The 22952-nt window shown below is 37.3% G+C and overlaps 1 protein-coding gene across 1 annotated transcript; it reads right to left on the reverse strand.

Annotated features, from left to right (window-relative positions):
• Positions 1–12271: 12271 nt before the first annotated feature.
• Positions 12272–13714, reverse strand: LOC114191127. Its single transcript, XM_028080313.1, has one exon. The coding sequence runs from the start codon at positions 13712–13714 to the stop codon at positions 12272–12274; it is 1443 nt and encodes a 480-aa protein (XP_027936114.1).
• Between the last annotated feature and the right edge of the window lie 9238 nt (positions 13715–22952).

Below are 22952 nucleotides of genomic sequence, written 5' to 3' on the forward strand. Positions count from 1 at the left end.
GTGCAATATTTCAATCAAATCCAAAGGAATCACATTATAAAGTTGCAAAGAGAATTCTCAAATATCTGAAAGGGACAATCAATGTTGGATTGTGGTATCTAGGTAACTCTAAGATAAACCTAACTGGATTTTCAGATTCTGAATTTGCTGGTTTCAAATTGGAAAGGAAAAACGCAAGTGGAATATGCCACCTTCTTAGCTCAAGTCTCATATCATAGAACAAAAAGAAACAAGCATGAGTAGCACTCTCCACAGCTAAAGCATAGTATATTGAAGCTGGTTATTGTTGTGCTCAAATTGTATGGCTAAAGCATAAACTCTTGGACTATGGAGTTAAATTGGTAAAGTACCTCTTTATTGTGATAATACTAGTGCAATCAACCTGACTAAGAATCCTATACAACACTCTAAAGCCAAGCACATTGAAATAAGACATCACTTCATAAGATATCATGTATTAAAAGGTGATTGTGAAATTAAGTTTGTTAAAATTGAAAATCAATTAGTTGATCTATTCACTAAACCATTAACTCATGATAGGTTCAAGAAGCTAAGAATTGAATTAGGAATATTGGATATGAAAAATGTGATATGATATATAGCCTACAATAGCAACTCAAGCATAAAAGGTTGAATATCTTTTTGGAGCTCTCGGGAAAGATCTATCCTGACTTGGTGAAGGTGTTTTTCACTAATCAATAGTTCAACAATGGAATTCTCAGATCTTGTGTGAAGGGTGTGTAGATGGAGATCTCAAAGAAAGCTTGGAAAGATGTGGTTGGCTAATAAGTGTCTAGTATTAGTAAAATTGCATACCATTTAAACACTTATTTTGCATAAATTCAATGTAAATATCACTAAAACAAACCCATTTTGCATTAAAATACATAATGAAGAAAGTAGAAGTAATTAAAAGTGGAATTTAATATATTTGTGCCATTTTTGCAGGAAAAATGAAGAAAATTAAGAAGTTGGTGCTAAGCCTCAAAGTTGATAGATGAGCATCAAGAGAAAACCCCTATGGGAGGGAAAGTTCCATGGTGGATCACCAAGATGACTGCCCAAGCTTGGGAGCATACCCACTCATGAATGAAACCTCCATGGTTGACCTACTTGGATTAAAGCTAGAGCAACACTAAAAAGAATTCTATAAATACATATCATGTATTTGTTATTCTCATGCTTATTTTGTAAATCATTCTAGAGAGAGAAACTCCATAGTTAGCTAAGGTTCATATTGTATATCTCTTGTAAGTTATGGAAGGAGGAAAGCTACTTCATGTTCTTGTTGTATACATCATTATGAGCAACTAACTTCTTCCTAGATGGGATTGGATGTAACTTCTAAACTCATTGTATTGCACTTGGTTTGATATATATTATGTTCTTATCTTTATGTGTTGGTTATTTGATTTGCTTTCATTGTTTTAATGACTTGATCACTCGGCATACTTCATCAGCACTAGATAGCAAACACATATGGTTTAGTGTTTAGATCTAATCAAATCTCCTAATACTTGGCATATACCATACATCGTTATGCAACTTTAGTTGGTTTAAAGAGTATTGTTCTTAATGCAAGGGTTCTTCCATCTTGATGGGGATATCTTGTGTTTGATAACCTTAGATTCTTATACTACAGACATGAGGTTCGAATTAAAATTAAGAGTACTTCCAAGAACACTAAGATAAAGAACATAATCTATTGATAATCAAGGACAGTGCAGTTGAATGGAAGAAGCCAAGTTCAATCCCAACACCTTAACAAGCATCCCTTATCCTTATTTATAGTCAAACGTGTTTTCAAACTATAAAAGCCAATCCTTGTTACTATTTTATTTCCAAACTTGAAGTAGATTATAGATTACTATTTTATCATACCAAATTCTTGTGGATACGACCTTGTTGTTCAACAATTGACCTAGTGCACTTGTGGGATAAATTCACAGACCCTCATTTGTGTCACAACAAGTTTTTGGTGCCGTTGTCAGGGATTTATGCTAAGATAAATTAGTAGTTTGTAATCACTTTGAGTTTATTGTATATTTGTGTAAATTTGTGCAATAATAGTTTATTAGAATCTGTTTACACTATTACTTTGATATGCTCACTATATGTTGAGCTGTTGTGCATGCCAAGAAAAGAACAATAAACAATTTTGATGTTTGATCCAAAAATAGAAAAAAATGTTAGAAGGAACAACAACAAAAATAGGAAGAGAAAACAATAGGCACAACTCAAGTAGTAGCATCAGATTTGAGAAAAGTCACCTTTTCTAAGCTCAATCCAACCGAATAAGGAAGAATCAATGGGAAAATGTGATAAAGAGGACACTGCTAGGAGATTATGTGCATTAGCAAGGGCCACGACAATTTTCAAGCATAGTTAGACCTACTAAGGGTGTGGAAATGAAATCTGCCTACTATCATTATAGCTACAAATCAGTTTGCATGATTAGACAATGAAGATCCCTACAATCACCTAACAACGTTCTATGAATTATATGGCACCATGGGAATATCAAGAGAGGATGAGGAAGCAACTTACCTCAAATTGTTTCCCTTTTCCTTAATTGGAAAGGACAAAATCTTGTTGGAATCTCAACCAAATCAGAGTTTGGTAAATTGGGAAGATATGGAAAGAAAATTTTTGTTTACTATTTTTCCCATCATCAAGATATGTATGTGCCAAGTAAGTAATAACTTTTTCACAAGGACTAGAGGAGCCTTTATGTGAAGCATGTGAGAGATACAAATATTTTTCTCAAAAAGTGTCAAAATCATGGATTTGATGATGTAGCAGAACTCAATATGTTCAACAGTGGGCTTAGTGTAACATCCCTATTTTTAAATAACTATATTATTTATTTTATCCTTATCTTTAAAATTAATTTAGAAAATCTTATATGTTTAATGTTTCGTATTATATCTAGATATAGTTTGAACATTGAGAAATAAATAAATTAGTTTTAAGAAATATTATAACTAAGTAAAATAAAAATAATGATAAAAGTAGACCATGATATATATATATATATATATATATATATATATATATATATATATATATATTCATTAATGAAAGGAATTTTATCTTAATACATGGAAGATAAGAATAATTAGAAGTGATAACCTTACATTTAATGCATGCATTCATTACTTGGACAAGTTGGAACATGCATGACTTGTAAATGGATGAATGAAGGAAAGATGAGATAAGATGACTTAATGCACATGTACTACATTTAATGCACTTGGATTACTTTGAAAAAATTTGTGCTTACCTTTCATTAATGACATGAATGTAGAAAGAGTGAATATCACTAGTGTCCCCTCAACTAACAAGGTAAAGGAAGAGTGAGGTTAAGCTCTTTCTATGTTAGTCTTGATAAACTCATGTTGTTATATTTATCTTTTATTTATTTCGAATTATATATTATTTTATTTGCTTCCATTCAATTGTTATCCTCTTTATTTATTTATATTTATATTATTTAATCTATATCCAGTTATGCATCAACAATATCTAATTATTTTATTTAATTTAATTGACCTCTCGTTATGCACTGGTTTGTTTATTTGTTTTATTTAATTTATCTACAATTATGTATGGGTTCTAATTATTTATTTTATTTAATTTAATTTTATCTCCAGTTATGCATTGGTTCTGCTTAATTATTTCTTTTAATTTATCTATATTTACACATTGATTTTGTTTATTTAGTTTATCTCTAGATATGCAATGATCCTATTTATTTTATTTTATTTTATTTTATTTATCTGTAGTTATGCACTGGTCCTATTTATTCATTTCATTTATCTCCAGTTCTGCACGGTTCCTTATATTAATCTATAATTTATGTTATTATATGTGTTTATAACATTCTAATCAGTATATTATTAATTATTTAAAGTTCTTTCCTTGATTATTATTTTCTTTTATCATTATGTTATAATTTGAAAATTAAGAAAATAAAGTAAAAGTAAATATTATTTTATTCAATGAGCTTGTATAAAAGAAAGTTACCTATATGGTTTATTGTTATTTTATATTCTTTGTGTATGGTGTGTATATATTATTGGTCAATAATGACTTAACTTGATAATCATCACATTTTATGATATGTCCAAGAGTATGTCAATTAAGAAAGAATCTTAAGTCTGGTTTCAATAAGTTGAGATAAAACCAATGTCAGAGTGTTTGTATTTGGGAAGTCAGAGTTTGGTACACTGTGGGATGAAAGGCATGGACTATGGTGGGGTCTAAGGAAGTTATACCAAGTAGGTGAGTATCTGGATAGTTCAGAATAGCACCCTGAACTAGGATATTCATAGGCCAAGCTTGAGACTATCTGATACCTGCTCGACATTGCCAAGGTTAGATAGTGAATATATATCTCTTTTACGGGCCTATAAATGGCTAATATTCTCGATAAAGAAATAATTATGATTGTACCAATGTTTTTATGAGAAATACTCAACTACCTAATCATTTCCCAAAATATCTGATAAGATGAAATTGAGTCTTGTAATTGTATGTCAAATTCTAGGCCCCCAGTGACTGTATTGTTTGTTAAGTTTATTAAGATTAATATTTAAGGCTTATAAAGAATTCACTCCTTTGATATTTTTCTTTCATAAGTATTTGTTATACGAGTAGAAGAGGAACTTGCTCAATGAAAGTTGTTCAGAAAATTGGGGAATCTTCTTAAGATTAACTCCTAGATAATTTATATTAATATCTTTAAGAGATATTAAAAATATACATAATCTTTTATTATGATGTAAAACTCTTAATATTATACAAAATACATATTTTTGTAATATTTCATGAACAATTACAGAGATGCAAACTATTGACATTTATATATGGATACAAAGTTATGTTATTGTTTGTGTTTTCTCAAGGAAAATCTTAATATACAAAAGAAAAATTTATTCCATCTTTTATCAAATAATAATTATTTACATAATAGTCGGGGCATCACACTTAGGCCACAAACCAAAATGCTTTTGGATGCTTCTACAGGAGGTTCTATAATGACAAAGGACGTGGCTGAAGCAACTTCAATAATAGAATCTTTGGCAACAAGTGACCACTAAGTGCAGCATGACAGGAGCCAACCAACTAGGAGAGGAATTCTTGAGCTAGATACACAAAGTGCAATCCTAGTCCAGAATAAATTGATTTCACAACAAATGGAAGAGATAAAAAAGCAAATGACTAAGATGCAAGTTGAAGCAGCTGGAACAAGCACATCTTAGCAGGTTCAACAACAAAAATTGCACAAGAAGAGCATGCCAATTTCATGAATGGCTTAAGAAAACTAGAGAATTTAAACTTTCATGAAAATTCAAATTGGAGGAACAATTAACACCACAATTCTGATTGGAGGCAATAGGTTGGAAATCTACAAAGGCATAATCATGAAGCACCTTATCAAAGCCAACAAGCCTTCTAGCAAGACAAATTGAAAAAAATTAGAGGATGCTTTGGCTCAATTCATTCAAGTTTCAACCATAAATTAGAAGAACATAGAGGCCTCTATTAGAAATTTTGAAGTGCAAGTTGGACAAATAGCTAAGTAGTTGGCTGATCAACAAGCAAGCCAAATTTCAGCCAACACTCAAGTGAATCCTAAGGAGCATTGCAAATATATCACAACCAGATAATGTATTGTGATAGGAAAAGGATTGGAGACCACTTGAGTAAACAAATTGAGAAAGAAAGTGAGGAAAGACTAAATCAAAATAAAAAAAAGGAGGAACTTGAGTCAAGTGTTGGAGTTGCACTAGGCGGTGGAGGTGAAAAATAATAGTGTAAATAAAGATGTGATAGATGTGGATATTGTAGTAGAAAAAGAAAAAGAAAAAGAAAAAAAAAGAAGGGAAGAGAAAAGAAAGAAAAAAGAAAGATGTTGAAGTGAGAACCCTCTGTGACAACTTTGGCTTATCCTCATGCACCATCAAGGAAGGATAGAGAAAGGTAATCATTAGATTCCTGGATATGATAAAAAGATTGCAGATCAATATACCTTTCATAAAAGCAATGGAGTAAATGCCTACCTATGCCAAATTTATGAAAGATCTGCTTACAAGGAAAAGAAGTATCCAAGGGAGAAGACTGTGGAATTGGAAGCTGGCTACAATGCCATCATTTAAAAGCCATTGTAACATCCCGTCAGGATATTACTAATTTATAAATAAATAATTGGAATAAATAAGACAACATATTTAATAATACCTCATTTTCCCAAAACGCGGGAAAATTTAAAGCTTTATTAATTACTGATAAAAACTTAGAACGTCCATCACATAATTAAAATTCAATGTTATTAAGTCACCCATCCAGGTTTACAAATATTTCCAAAACAAAGTAAAACGAGTAAAAAGTTTTCCCAGATCAATCCCCTCTCCGCGCCTAAGCTGCACCTGAGCCACCTGCATCACCGGCATCTGCTCCCGTGTACCGCGTACACGATCATCGCCACACACACGCAGATAGGGTGAGCTTAGCAGATAAAACACATATATATACAAAGCTATAAACATATATATATATATATATATATATATATATATATATATATATATATATATATATATATATATAAATCAGTATTCATACACATATCATCACTTAAATTAACTTCCCACATTGCCCTATATTTTTATTCTCTCAATTCAATCTCCAATACGTTTATTCGTGTTCTACTTCGTTTGCTAATTACTTCAAGGTGACTTGCTGCCATACCTATCGGCCACAACCGATAGAGCACGTGCGGGAATACATGCTACGGATCATACACCGCAACGCCAGGTAGAGTTCCCACATACGAACAAAGCCCGTATCGTCTCAAGACTACCAAACTCGTCAACCAACAACTGAGGAGGGCAATCTATCTGGACCCATCCGTACTGGCCACAACCAGCACACTCATACCGGCCACACTCGCCAACCCGAGCCACAACTCAAAGGTTTCTCGTGTCCATCCGCCATCCCGAGCCACAACTCAAGAGATGCTATTCCGAGCCACAACTCAAGGAATACCACGTGCTTAACCCCTATCCCGAGCCACAACTCAAGGGATACGTTCCGAGCCACAACTCAAGGAACTCCAGCAACCTCACCTCTAAAGCACTACCAGAAGCCTTGTAGAACACCCTATGAAGTCCAACAACTGGGACTTACAGCATCTAAACCGCCTAGCGGGGGACACGTACCGCTAGGCGCCATAGCTTCCAGACCGCCTGGCGGGGGACACGTACCGCCAGGCGCCAAGCGCCTCAACACACAAAGTCTGCAACCACCGCCTGGCGGGACAGTTTACACCGCTAGGCAGACGCTGTTCCAGGGATCACGTATTTCTTCGCCATCGCCTGGCGGAACCCCCTTGCCGCCAGGCGCCTCCTGCACCAGAACCCCACTGTTGCCTGTCTACCGCCTGGCGGACCTAATTCTGTCGCCAGGCGCCGTGTCAGTACTTATGCAGTACTGGTTTTGGTCAATTTCCCTTCGTATCTTGCCCTTACTCCTATCCTTAATCCATCATACTCCTAACTCAGTGCATAGTATGGTTTATTTAGTCGAAACTGTACCACTCTCCCACTCTCCTACCACTCTCTTTAAAATAATTACAACTAAGAAACTCACTCATACTTAGGTGTCCTTCTTATTTTTCCCAATTTCATACTGACACGCAGATCATTAAAACTCTAACCGTACTAGAATATCCCGTGACCTAACATACTCTCCGAGCTCCCTATTCCCACCATCTCAATCAATTTATACACTCCTCAAGTTCGCTTGTTTAGTAAGGGGAAAATTATCATTACCGTAATAAAACCTCTACACTTTAATGTACCAAGAGACCAAACATCAATTATCCCATCAACACCCTCCCAGATCAGAATAACCACAAGCATCCACGTCACTGTACTAGCGCCTGGCGGCCAGTCTCGTGCCGCCAGGCGGTGCATAATTTTCCAGAATCTCCACAACTGCGTCGCTCCAATTTTCCCTGTTTCTCATTCCAGAGTAATCTCCATTCCTACTCGCACAATCTCACCAATATATTATATTCTTCGCAGTCCACACACATTCCCTAGGAATTATTCCAAGCATTTAAACCACCAGCACACTCACGACATCAGAACCCAAAATAGTTCAACCCTAACTCTTGATCACTGTTCCATTGAATTTCGCCTATCACTCGTACTGGTTTTCAATCAATTATGACCCCCTTTCATCTCTAAATCACTAACCCCTGATTTACATCCGATCAAAATCACTCCAGAACACACTAAACCTCAAAATCGAGCTAATTCTACTCGTGTCGCCTGGCGGGTGTGCATAACCGCCAGGCAGTGTATCTTAAATCCCAGAAACTGGATTACCAGTTTGTAGCGCCTGGCGGTACAGGGATTCACCGCCAGGCGGTTCCTCATGGAACCCAGAAAAAGTGGTAAAATGACATGTGCCGCCTGGCGGCTATGAGCAGCCCGCCAGGCGGTGTCTGGAAATTTTCCAGAAACGTAAAAACATATTAAATTTACCAAAGTACTCATCCAAAAGCTCATGCTTGCACACAGAATAGATTATATTATGCAACGAAACGAGTTCAGCTCCCCTAACCTGGTTCCTTCGCTTAAGCTTGACACTTTGTAGGATTCCCCCTTGATCTCTCACCTTCTTTGCTTCCTCCCTATTCAGCCACGCAAATTCACCCAGAACCCCTCACACTCTCTCAGATTTTCGCTCTCTCTTTTAGGTACAGTTAACAGCTTATCAAACCTTAGCCCTTAACCTAATTTTCCTTTTTAAAGTGTGCCTAAACTAAGGGATTAATTGCTAAAACGAAAATGGCATTCAAAGAGACCTAATGTGCCATTCAATCCTTCCCTTGGCTGCCCTTCCAGCCTCCTTTGGCTGCCCACTCAATTAGGTTTCCTCCCCACCTTTCCATATTCACATCAGAACCAAAAATGCCAAAAAATATAAAGTTTAATGTAAGTTCTCCAAGACTTGAACCCATAACCATGCAATTGTCCAATCAATATCACACCATTTATCCAATCCATATTTCATGTTAAGAATTATAATTCAAGCATCATAACATACAAGAACATGTTTTCATAATTTTAAATAACAAAACCATAACATCAAAAATTAGCATACATAGGACTCAAACCCAAGTCCTCTCACACAATCAGAGTGCTCTCAACCACATGAGCTAGCACTTTTCCACGTCATACCAACCATAATTTAATGTCATAATTATTACCCCTCCCGTATTTATTAATTAATTATTTATTTAATTAATTAAATTCTACGGGTCTTACAATACTCCCCCCTTTTAAATTTTTCGTCCTCGAAAAAGAGAACTTACCAGTGAAGAGATGAGGATAGGACCGCCTCATGACATCGTCCATCTCCCATGTCATTTCTTGAGTTGCCTCATCCCATAGGACTTTCACGGTTTTGATTTCCTTCCCTCTGAGCTGTTTCGTTTGAGAATCCAAGATTCTCACTGGTCCGGCTCCAATAGTTAAGTCCTCCCGTATCTGCACATCATCATCCTCCAGAATGTGTGTAGGATCGGCTATATATTTTCTCAACTATGACACATGGAAAACATTATGCAAGTTTCCCAAGTGTGGTGGCAGTGCCATCTCGTACGCTGCAGGACCGATCCTCCTCATGATCTGATATGGTCCGATGAATCGAGGTGTCAGCTTCCTCGATTTAAGTGCCCTGCCAATTCCTGCAGTAGGAGTGACTCTAAGAAATACGTGGTCCCCTGCCTCAAACTCAAGCGGCCTCCTCCTCTTGTCCGCGTACGACTTCTGCCTGCTCTGAGTCACGCGCATCCGATCCTGAATCACCCTCACCTTCTCGGTGGTCTGCTGTAAGAACTCTGGCCCAAGAACCACTGCCTCGCCATCCTGTTGCCAACACAATGGCGTCCTACATCTCCTACCATACAGGGCCTCGTAGGGAGCCATTCCAATACTGGTATGGTAACTATTATTATACGTGAATTCCACCAACGGCAACACATCACTCCATGTACCCAGATGGTCTAAAACACAGGTCCTCAACAGATCTTCCAACGACTGTATAGTCCACTCCGATGTCCATCTGTCTGAGGATGATAGGCGGAGCTCATCCTGAGCTGAGTACCCAAAGCATTCTGCAATGACTGCCAGAACCTCGATGTGAACCTCAGGTCTCTATCTGACACAATACTCGCTGGCACTCCATGTAATCTAACAACCTCTCGCACATACAAATCCGCCAGCCTATCCATATTCATCTTCTGGTTAATCGGCAGAAAATGGGCACACTTCGTCAACCTGTCTACTATCACCCAGATTGAGTCGTGTCCTCTCACTGATCTCGGCAGGTGAGTGATGAAATCCATGGAAATGCTGTCCCATTTCCACTGTGGAATGTCCAGGGGTTCTAACATACCACCTGGTCGCTGGTGTTCTATCTTCGCTTTCTGACATACCAAGCAAGAAGCGACATAATCAGCCACATCCGTCTTCATACCCGTCCACCAGAAAGAGGCTTTCAAATCTTTGTACATCTTAGTCATACCCGGATGTATGCTAAGACGACTCTTATGCCCCTCATCTAGGAGCATCTTCCTCAGAATCCTGCTGTTTGGAACACACACTCTCTCTCTGAACCGTAGGATCCCGTCTCTGCCCATTCGGAAATCCTTCCTCTTCTCAGTGCCCAACTCGCCAATTATCATCTGCAGTTCCTGATCCTTCCCCTGTTCCACCCGGAGCTCACCTAGGAACTCATTCGTGATCCTCAACATGCTGCACCGTATCTGTCCAGACCCCATATCCAACCCCAAATTCATGTCCCTCAACTGTTCTATCAGCTCCAACTCCCTAATCATCATAGTCGATACATGAATTCTCTTCCTACTCAAGGCATCCGCTACGACATTAGCTTTACCAGGGTGGTACAATAGCTCAAAGTCGTAGTCCTTTAAGTACTCCATCCAACGTCTCTGTCTCATATTCAGCTCTTTCTGATCAAACAAGTATTTCAAGCTTTTATGATCGATGAATACCTGGAACTGCGCTCCATACAGGTAGTGTCTCCATGTCTTGAGGGCAAACACGACTGCCGCTAACTCCAAGTCGTGTGTCGGGTAATTCTTCTCATGCACCTTCAACTGTCTCGATGCATAGGCTACAGGCCGTTTATCCTGCATCAACACACAGCCTAACCCCTGATACGAGGCATCACAGTACACCTCAAATGTTTTAGTCGTGTCAGGGATTGCCAATATCGGTGCGGTGGTCAGTCTCCTCTTCATATCCTCGAAGCAAGCTTCACACTCGTCTGTCCACGAGAAAGGCTGGTCCTTTCTCGTAAGCTGTGTAAGAGGACTCACCATCTTGGAGAAACTCTCCACAAACCGTCGATAATACCCTGCCAAACCCAGAAAACTCCGCACCTCTGAAACTGTTTGAGGCCTCTCCCACTTCACCACAATCTCTATCTTCGCCAGATCAACGGCTATTCCTTGGGCTGAGATCACATGGCCCATGAATTGTACCTCTTCCAACCAGAATTCACATTTCGACAATTTCCCATACAGCTGGTGCTCTCTGAGAATCCCCAATACTACTCTCAGATGTTCTGCGTGTTCTTCCCTGCTCTCGGAGTAGATCAGAATGTCATCGATAAACACTACTACAAACTGATCCAGATATGGCCTGAAAATTCTATTCATGTAATCCATGAATATAGCCGGCGCATTGGTCACCCCAAAAGGCATCACTACATACTCGTAGTGACCATACCGTGATCGAAAAGTCGTCTTCTGGACATCCTCCGGCCTGACAAGGATCTGATGATACCCCGATCTCAGGTCTATTTTTGAGAACACTGCAGCTCCCCTCAACTGATCTAACAGATCATCAATCCTCGGCAACGGGTACTTATTCTTTATCGTTAGCTTATTCAGCTGCCGGTAATCAACACACAACCGGGAGCTACCATCTTTCTTTTTCACTAACAGAACTGGTGCTCCCCACGGTGATGCACTCGGTCGAATGAACTTCTTCTCAAGCAGATCCTCAATCTGTTTCTTCAGCTCAGCTAACTCAGCAGGCGCCATTCTGTACGGTGCCATAGAAACTGGCCCAGCGCCAGGGATGAGATCAATGGAGAAATCCACATCCCTGCTAGGCGGTAGTTCTGGAATCTCATCCGAAAACACGTCTGGATATTCATCTACTACCTAAATCCTGCTGATCTTCTCAGCCGTGCTCATCTTCTCTGCCTGAGCCACAATCATGTAACATGTAGCTCCAGCCTCAATCTCCCTCACTGCCTGATTCGACGAGATAAGTTCTAACCCCACCGTATCTGGAAACACTATCTTGCGCTGCCCGCAATCTATGACGACATGGTTACTCGACAACCAATCGATGCCCAAAATCACATCTAAACCCTCCATCGGCAAGCATATGAGATTCAACCTGAACCTACGGCCTGCCACCTCCATAGGACAACCCACGCACATAGAAGTAGTGGATACCTCTCCAGACGCTGGCGTCGCAACTAAAAGCTCGCACCCCAGCTCTCGCATCGTGAGCCCGAGCCTCCTCACACATTCATTAGACACAAACGAATGAGTGGCTCCTGAGTCGAACAACACCACTACCTCATGGTCACACAACAAACATAGAAACTGCAAAAGATTACCTGACTGTTTCGCCTCTGTGGTCATCAAAGCGAACACACGCCCCGGTGCTCTGGGTCGGTCTCCTACTGGCCTCGTAGCTGGCGCACCACCAGCTTGTCTTCTGTTAGGACACTGACGTGCAAAGTGCCCCGTCTGCTGGCATGCATAGCACCTACCAGTACCACTGCCTCCACCTGTACTGCTGGCAGGTTTAGTACAATCCCTCCTCAAGTGTTCCCCGCCACAGTTAAAACACCGTAATCTTCCCCCGGTAGTCGGCGGTCTGCTATAAGGTTTCCTATGAGGTCTGACATCTGAGGTAGTCCTCTGTTGTTTCCCCCCACTACTCGATCCAGTCTCCAACTGCTCCACAGTTTTGGCCTGCTCGACCAAAACTGGAAACTCTCTAATCCGAAGTGGCACAATAAAGCGGCGTATCTCATGTTTCAATCCGCCCTTGAACCTCCTACACCTCCACTCCTCAGTAACCTCTGGAGTGTAGAAACGCGCCAGGTATTCGAACCTCTCTATATAAGCCGCCACAGTCATAGTCCCCTGCTGAAGAGTAAGAAACTCTGCCTCCCGTTCGTGCCTCGCACTGTCGAGAAAGTACTTCTCCAGGAACCTCGTCCTGAAGACAGTCCACGTCACCTGCTCCCCACGGGTCTGCATCAACTGCTGCATCCCCTGCCACCAATATTCTGCGTCCGCCACCAGAAGGAACGTGACAAACAACAACCTCTGCTCATCTGTGCATCCCAGCACTCTACAGATCTTCTCACACTCCCGCATCCACGCATCTGCCTCGTCAGGAGTGGCCTTGCCAGAGAACTTGGCCGGTCGGTGTTTCATGAAATCCTCCATAGCTACTGGCCGAGTAGGTGCCACTACAGCTCTAGGTAGCGCCGCTATGGGCTGCATTGCGTCCACCATACGATGGATCGCCTGAGCTATGTCATCAGCTCCAGCGGTGTTCCTCCTCCTCCTGTTAGCCATAGCTCGTGCACGCCACATATTATAGCTGGTTCACACACACACAGCCCATATTAGGATTTCATATCCAAAAATAAACTAATAACACAGACAATTAGTCACGCAACGTAACACGGTATGCTCACTCCCCATAGACCCCAAAAATCATTTTGAAAACCATTGCTCTGATACCAAATGTAACATCCCGTCAGGATATTACTAATTTATAAATAAATAATTGGAATAAATAAGACAACATATTTAATAATACCTCATTTTCCCAAAACGCGGGAAAATTTAAAGCTTTATTAATTACTGATAAAAACTTAGAACGTCCATCACATAATTAAAATTCAATGTTATTAAGTCACCAATCCGGGTTTACAAATATTTCCAAAACAAAGTAAAACGAGTAAAAAGTTTTCCCAGATCAATCCCCTCTCCGCGCCTAAGCTGCACCTGAGCCACCTGCATCACCGACATCTGCTCCCGTGTACCGCGTACACGATCATCGCCACACATACGCAGATAGGGTGAGCTTAGCAGATAAAACACATATATATACAAAGCTATAAACATATATATATATATATATATATATATATATATATATATATATATATATATATAAATCAGTATTCATACACATATCATCACTTAAATTAACTTCCCACATTGCCCTATATTTTTATTCTCTCAATTCAATCTCCAATACGTTTATTCGTGTTCTACTTCGTCTGCTAATTACTTCAAGGTGACTTGCTGCCATACCTATCGGCCATAACCGATAGAGCACGTGCGGGAATACATGCTACGGATCATACACCGCAACGCCAGGTAGAGTTCCCACATACGAACAAAGCCCGTATCGTCTCAAGACTACCAAACTCGTCAGCCAACAACTGAGGAGGGCAATCTATCTGGACCCATCCGTACTGGCCACAACCAGCACACTCATACCGGCCACACTCGCCAACCCGAGCCACAACTCAAAGGTTTCTCGTGTCCATCCGCCATCCCGAGCCACAACTCAAGAGATGCTATTCCGAGCCACAACTCAAGGAATACCACGTGCTTAACCCCTATCCCGAGCCACAACTCAAGGGATACGTTCCGAGCCACAACTCAAGGAACTCCAGCAACCTCACCTCTAAAGCACTACCAGAAGCCTTGTAGAACACCCTATGAAGTCCAACAACTGGGACTTACAACATCTAAACCGCCTAGCGGGGGACACGTACCGCTAGGCGCCATAGCTTCCAGACCGCCTGGCGGGGGACACATACCGCCAGGCGCCAAGCGCCTCAACACACAAAGTCTGCAACCACCGCCTGGCGGGACAGTTTACACCGCCAGGCGGACGCTGTTCCAGGGATCACGTATTTCTTCGCCATCGCCTGGCGGAACCCCCTTGCCGCCAGGCGCCTCCTGCACCAGAACCCCACTGTTGCCTGTCTACCGCCTGGCGGACCTAATTCTGTCGCCAGGCGCCGTGTCAGTACTTATGCAGTACTGGTTTTGGTCAATTTCCCTTCGCATCTTGCCCTCACTCCTATCCTTAATCCATCATACTCCTAACTCAGTGCATAGTATGGTTTATTTAGTCGAAACTGTACCACTCTCCCACTCTCCTACCACTCTCTTTAAAATAATTACAACTAAGAAACTCACTCATACTTAGGTGTCCTTCTTATTTTTCCCAATTTCATACTGACACGCAGATCATTAAAACTCTAACCGTACTAGAATATCCCGTGACCTAACATACTCTCCGAGCTCCCTATTACCACCATCTCAATCAATTTATACACTCCTCAAGTTCGCTTGTTTAGTAAGGGGAAAATTATCATTACCGTAATAAAACCTTTACACTTCAATGTACCAAGAGACCAAACATCAATTATCCCATCAACACCCTCCCAGATCAGAATAACCACAAGCATCCACGTCACTGTACTAGCGCCTGGCGGCCAGTCTCGTGCCGCCAGGCGGTGCATAATTTTCCAGAATCTCCACAACTGCGCCGCTCCAATTTTTCCATGTTTCTCATTCCAGAGTAATCTCCATTCCTACTCGCGCAATCTCACCAATATATTATATTCTTCGCAGTCCACACACATTCCCTAGGAATTATTCCAAGCATTTAAACCACCAGCACACTCACGACATCAGAACCCAAAATAGTTCAACCCTAACTCTTGATCACTGTTCCATTGAATTTCGCCTATCACTCGTACTGGTTTTTAATCAATTATGACCCCCTTTCATCTCTAAATCACTAACCCCTGATTTACATCCGATCAAAATCACTCCAGAACACACTAAACCTCAAAATCGAGCTAATTCTACTCGTGTCGCCTGGCGGGTGTGCATAACCGCCAGGCAGTGTATCTTAAATCCCAGAAACTGGATTACTAGTTTGTAGCGCCTGGCGGTACAGGGATTCACCGCCAGGCGGTTCCTCATGGAACCCAGAAAAAGTGGTAAAATGACATGTGCCGCCTGGCGGCTATGAGCAGCCCGCCAGGCGGTGTCTGGAAATTTTCCAGAAACGTGAAAACATATTAAATTTACCAAAGTACTCATCCAAAAGCTCATGCTTGCACACAGAATAGATTATATTATGCAACGAAACGAGTTCAGCTCCCCTAACCTGGTTCCTTCGCTTAAGCTTGACACTCTGTAGGATTCCCCCTTGATCTCTCACCTTCTTTGCTTCCTCCCTATTACTCAATTAGGTTTCCTCCCCACCTTTCCATATTCACATCAGAACCAAAAATGCCAAAAAATATAAAGTTTAATGTAAGTTCTCCAAGACTTGAACCCATAACCATGCAATTGTCCAATCAATATCACACCATTTATCCAATCCATATTTCATGCTAAGAATTATAATTCAAGCATCATAACATACAAGAACATGTTTTCATAATTTTAAATAACAAAACCATAACATCAAAAATTAGCATACATAGGACTCGAACCGAAGTCCTCTCACACAATCAGAGTGCTCTCAACCACATGAGCTAGCACTTTTCCACGTCATACCAACCATAATTTAATGTCATAATTATTACCCCTCCCGTATTTATTAATTATTTATTTATTTAGTTAATTAAATTCTACGGGTCTTACAGCCATTGCCTCAAAAGTCCAGGGATCCAGGAAGTTTCACATTGCTTGTGACTATTGGAAGCTTAATAGTGGGCAAGACATTGCTGGATTTTGGAGCTAGTATCAATTTGTTGCCCTGGTCCATGTTAAAAAGAATAGGAGATATGGAAGTTCAACCAACTAGAATGACACTTTAATTGGTTGATAGATTTGTAAAATATCCATATCAAATATTAGAACACTTATTGGTCAAAGTGGATAAATTATACTATCTAGTAGACTTAGTAATCATGGATATGGAAGAAGACTTAGAAGTACATCTCATCCTAGGGAGACCTTTTATGAAAACAGCCAAGGACATAATTGATGTTGACAATGGCAAATTAAAAGTTAGAGTGCAGGATTAGGACGTAATTTTCAATGTATTTAAAGCCACAAAGGATCCTATCTACAAAAATGATTACTTCAGGATGGACGTACTTGATAAGGTGTGCTTGGAAATCAAAGAAAAGGTTGCAACAGTAGAACCTTTGGAGAAGGCTTTAACAAATCAACTAAAAGGATGGACTGCTAACCAGGAGAACGAGATCCAAAAGTGCTTAGAAGATCTGGATCATACCAGAGAAATTTCCTTTGTTATAGCCTCAGATTTGGAGCTCAGCCGCAAAAATACAGAACAAGAGCAACAACCCATATTGGAGTTGAAGCAGCTGCCAACATATCTAAAATATGTTTTTCTTAGAGAAAATGGCATCAAACTTATAATTCTCAACAACACCCTCCCGAGTGAAGAAGAAGCTAGGTTAGTAAAGGTATTGAAGGCTAACAAAGACGCAATAGGCTGGACTTTATCTGACTTAAAAGCTATTAGCCCATCTTATTGTATGCACAAGATTTTGATGAGGATGAGTACAAATCTATGACTATACCTCAAAGGTGTCTCAACCCCACTATGAAGGAGGTGGTGAGAAAAGAAGTGACAAAACTGCTTGAGGCTGGAATGATATATCCAATATTAAATAATGGTTGGGTTAGCCATTTCAAAGTTGTTCCTAAGAAAAGGGAAATGATAGTGATTCAAAATAAGAATAATGACTCATTCCCACAAGAACAGTGATAGGTTGGAAAATGTGCATTGACTACAAAAAATTGAACCAAGCCACTAGAAAAGCACATTTCCCACTTCCATTCGTAGATCAAATATTGGAGAGACTTGCTAGACAAGAATAATAATGCTTCTTGGATGTATACATAGGCTATAACCAAATATCAGTAGATGCATTGAACCAAGAAAAGACAACATTTACTTGTTTATTTGGAATCTTTGCTTATAGGAAAATGTCATTTGGCATGTGCAATGCTCCAACAACTTTCTAAAGGTGTATATTTTCCATCTTTTCATATTTAATTAAGAAAAGCATAAAGGTATTCATGGATGATTTATCTATTTTTGATTCATCATCTAGAAATTGCCTTGAAAAACTCAATGTAGTATTGAAAAGGTGTGTGGAAACCAATTTAATCTCAAAATGGAAAAAATACCACTTCATGGTGATATAAGGAATTGTTCTTGGTCATAAGATTTCAGAAAAAGTAATAAAGGTTGATTTAGTCAAAGTGGAATTGATAGTAAAGCTTCCACCTCCCACTAGTGCGAAGGGAATTAGAAGTTTTTTAGGACATGTTGGATTTTATAGGAGATTCATCAAATATTTTTCAAAGATGGTTGATAACACTGTTGTTGATGACGTCAAATTAATACTACTTATCTAAAACAACTTCAGTATTATTTAAAAAGTAGTCAACAAAATAGAAAGGATAAAGTAACCCAAAGGTTAAGCCCCTCTAAGGTTTCCTAACTTCCAATGTTCCAAACTTGTCTTTCTGCTTCCCCTTGATATCTTTATATAGAACTTGAACTAGGCTTTCTTTGTTACTAAAATTTCTCAAATATGTTTAAAATAATCATAAATATTATTTATCTTTATAGTTTTTCATTAATATCTAAAAATATTTGGAGATATATAGCCAGTTTTAAAAGTATTTGACAAATATAGTTGGTTAAAAATTTCTGATATAATTAAATAAATTAATTATTTAAAGATACCTAATAAATTATCACCAACTAATATTTGCATTTTCCAAATCAATCATTTGTAATTCCAATTATCTTCTAAATAATCCAATATCTTCATGATATATTTGTTTTTGTTGTAGAAATCTAAAAAGATTTAAGATGGTCTTGCCATATTTAAAAAGATTTAGTAGTTATTATCTTTTGATATTTTATGATATAATTAAATAAGATAATTATTTAAAAACATCAAATAAAATATCTAAAGATATATTTTCCAAATTATCTTTTATCATAAATATTCATGAATTATCAAACCCTTTTTCTGGAAAAGGATAGAGAAAACCGCAAGGTCCAATTTCTGTTGTTCGTTCCTTCTTGCTGACTTAGCCAAACTTCTTCACTTTCCTAAGCTTTTCTTGCCTTCTTCATGCAATGCTTGACTTGGATTTTTGTGATTTTGATAATTTTTTATTTTTGGATTTATCTTTAAGGTGTCATGAAGCTTTAATCAATTTATTTTCACACCTCCACGAGCTCAACTTAACTACAAATGCACTAACACATCTCAAAATATTCAAAGAATATTTATGCAATTAAAAAGTTATTTTTAACATATTTTTGTATCTCATGATCAATAAGCCCAATTATAAGAAATCTCAATTAAATCAATCTTTTAAGAGCATAATTTAATTAAAAATCTAGAATTAAACATTAAATGAAGGAAAAAACATGCATTCATCATACCCACACACTTATCCTTTTGCACTTCTGGATAAAATTGAATAATTTCAAAACTTTATTCTAGGTTAATTTATTTTATATGTACACTTGATCAAATCAATGAACATAACTGGAAACAAATCAATCTTCTAAAAATCAAGTTATCATATATATACAAATGGAAAAGTTTTCTTTTACACACATGAGGTAATCTCTTAAGTTCACAAGATAATCAAATATGAAAGAGAGCACTCAAGTTAAATATATATTTTCTCACCAAAATTTCCTTAAGTGTTTTGGCTTGTGTTTTTCCTTAAAATACCCGTGTAAGTGAACACTTTTGATATTTAACAAGACTCTAATATTTACAAACTTTCAGAGAACATGCAATCTAAGATCACGAGGACTTTTCACAGGTTGTAATGAGTCCAAGGTAGAGGTAGGAAATTTTTTTTGGATTTTTTCATTTTCTGAAATAGAAATATAAAAAGAATAATGGAGCATAATTTCAAATACTATTACTTTTTATTTGTTTCTCTTTTTCGAGAAAGCAATTATTTTTCTACATTTTTTAGAACTCTTTCATCATTTTCTTTCTTCCTTTTTACCATTTTTATTAATTTATAGGTGAGGTACTCACCCACACACTTTATTCATCAATCAATCCCACCATAATTCATTAGCTCCTTTCTTCCTAAGGTAAGAAAAAACATGGTCTTTTTTCTTTTTAAGAGTTTCCAATAGGCTTAAATCAAGAAAAAAAGGGCTAAAGCTCAAAGGGGTTATCAATGGATTAATGTCAAGGTGAGCTTATTTGGCTAAGTAGCTAAAAACAAGAAATGCTTCAATCATATCAAATCATGCAAATTCACCTAACATGCAAAACAAAAGAATCAAGCTAAATATTTAAGTATAAACAAAGTATGAGCAAGTCACTCAAGAAAATAGGAATGACACATGGTGGTCCATTCTTTACATTAAGGCTCAAAAGTCACAAAGTCAAAACTCTTTCATAAAAAGATTTAATCAAGTAATTCTCAAATCAACTCAATCAACAAATCACATAAACAATCCACTCATAACAATGCAAATATTAAAATCCAATGCAAATATGTTTTATTGAAAATGGGACTTTTTTTTATAGATTTCTTATGAGACATATTGTTTAAAAGTTTCACTAAGTAAAAAGTTAATACTTTCACAATTGTTTAAAAGAAATCAGTTTTTTTAATAAAAATTGAAAAAAATAAAAAACAAAATGAGAAAGCAAAAATCCTAACTACGATTCGTCTCCCCACACTTATTTCAAAAAGGCTTGAATGAGGCATATACATTAGTAATTTAACAATGCTTCCTTCTTATCACCAGATCACCTGTAAAAACATGAATTAGGCATATGCATAGGTAATTTCTCGATGCTTCATTTCGTTTTCCTATTGGTTTATCAACGTTGATGGCCTTCTAACACCCACATCCAGTAGTTCAATTTGGTCGGGAGCCATTTGGGTATTTTTGATGTCTAAGCATAGAAAAGTACCTTAATTTGGGTGTTAGAAAGTGTTTTACCGGACACTAGAATGTTCTAGTCAAAAAGACTAGAGTCCGATTACTCAGAGCATTCAAAGTGTTCTCTCATCCTCCTTCCTTAAGGTTCTCCTTTATGCCCATCTTTCCTATCCCCTTGGATTCTCCTTTCTTCAATGCTCATCAAATTTCTCTATTTAATTCAATCTCATGCCATATCTTGAACGATTACTTGAGTCATTAACTTAAAGATAGACCATGAATTAACATCTTACATCATTTCTCATTACAACGATTCCACTACCATTAGTTTGAAAACTAGATCGACCTTGGGTCTAATAACTAATCGACCTTGGGTAATTAAAAACTAGATCAACCTTGGACAGTTAAAGATTAGATCGGTCTTGAGCCTACTACTATATTTATATTTATTATTTTTAGCATTGCAATTTTAAAATATAAATTAAATAAAAATATTATATATATATATATATATATATATATATATATATATATATATATGTGTGTGTATATATATGAGTGTGTGTGTGTGCGCGTGCGTGTGGGTGCGTTGGTTCATGAGTGTGTGTGTGTGTGTGTGTGCATGTGCGTGCGTGTGTGTATGTGTGCGTGTGCGCGCAACACAGTAGGATCGATAGGATCGTCGAACAAAATCATAAAATCGTGTAAATTGTGGTTTTTTTGTTCAAATTTTCTGTTGCACTACCTGTTCACATCCTTTGCTGAATAATTGAAATTTTACGTTGTTATACTTGTTTCAGTCACAAAATCACCTTTCACCTAATTAAATTAAATATTAATACAATTAAGAATTATTTCTCAATAAAAAGTTAATACAATTAGGATGATCCAGTTGCAACACATTACAACACTTTTCAATTAAAATTTAATACAATTATAATTTCCCAATTTTGTAGCTACGATTTTGTATAGACTCAAAGCATAATATCATTTAATATTTATTAATTATAACATTAGTATTTATTATTTCTGGTATATATTAATTATAACATTACTATTAATTATGTTGCTATTTATTATTTGTTGTATAAAGAAATTTATATGAATGCTATTTATGAAAATTGATAACAAATTGCTTTTTTCATTTATGAAGATTGAATTTAGTTCTTTTTGCATTTCCATATTTTATTACATTAATTATTTTCATACATGTTATCACTACTACAAAAAACTCATATTTCCTGCCAATTTTGTTTTGAAATCTTTTTCGTAGGAAATACTTATAAATTTTGTTGTGAAAAAAAAATTTGCAAGAAATTGCTACCAATTTTCTTGCAAAATATTTTGTATAAAATAGTTTTCGCAACAAATTTTGTAAAAATACTTACAAATTTTATAATTTTGTAAAAAATGATTAGTTACGAAGGAATTACCTACCAATTAAAATTCTTAGAAAAAATGGTAGAAAAAAGTCTTTTCTTACAAATATTTTTAACAAATTTGTAAAAAAAAAAATTCATGTAATATGAGAATTTTTAGTAATGTATTTAAAATTTCAAAGAAAAATTAAATTAATTTCTATTCCTTATAAAATCAAATATATATATATATATATATATATATATATATATATATATATATTATAAAAAGTGAAATCTACTACCTGTATGACGAGATTTAACGATTTATGAGTGTATTAACCTCTCCCAATCCTACTCATAATCTTAATCTTGATTTCAACTATATTGAATGTAGTACTTTTGATGACAAAATTTTAAATTTATGATAAAATGTAATAATTAATTGCTAAAATTCATTAAATAAAATTAAAGAGAACATAATGGC

The sequence above is a fragment of the Vigna unguiculata genome, chromosome 7 (assembly GCF_004118075.2).
Source record: "Vigna unguiculata cultivar IT97K-499-35 chromosome 7, ASM411807v1, whole genome shotgun sequence".
Taxonomy (NCBI): Eukaryota; Viridiplantae; Streptophyta; class Magnoliopsida; order Fabales; family Fabaceae; genus Vigna; species Vigna unguiculata.

Excerpts from the sequence above, each read along its gene's own strand:
- LOC114191127 (XM_028080313.1), bottom strand. The coding sequence starts at position 13,714 with ATGGCTAACAGGAGGAGGAGGAACACCGCTGGAGCTGATGACATAGCT.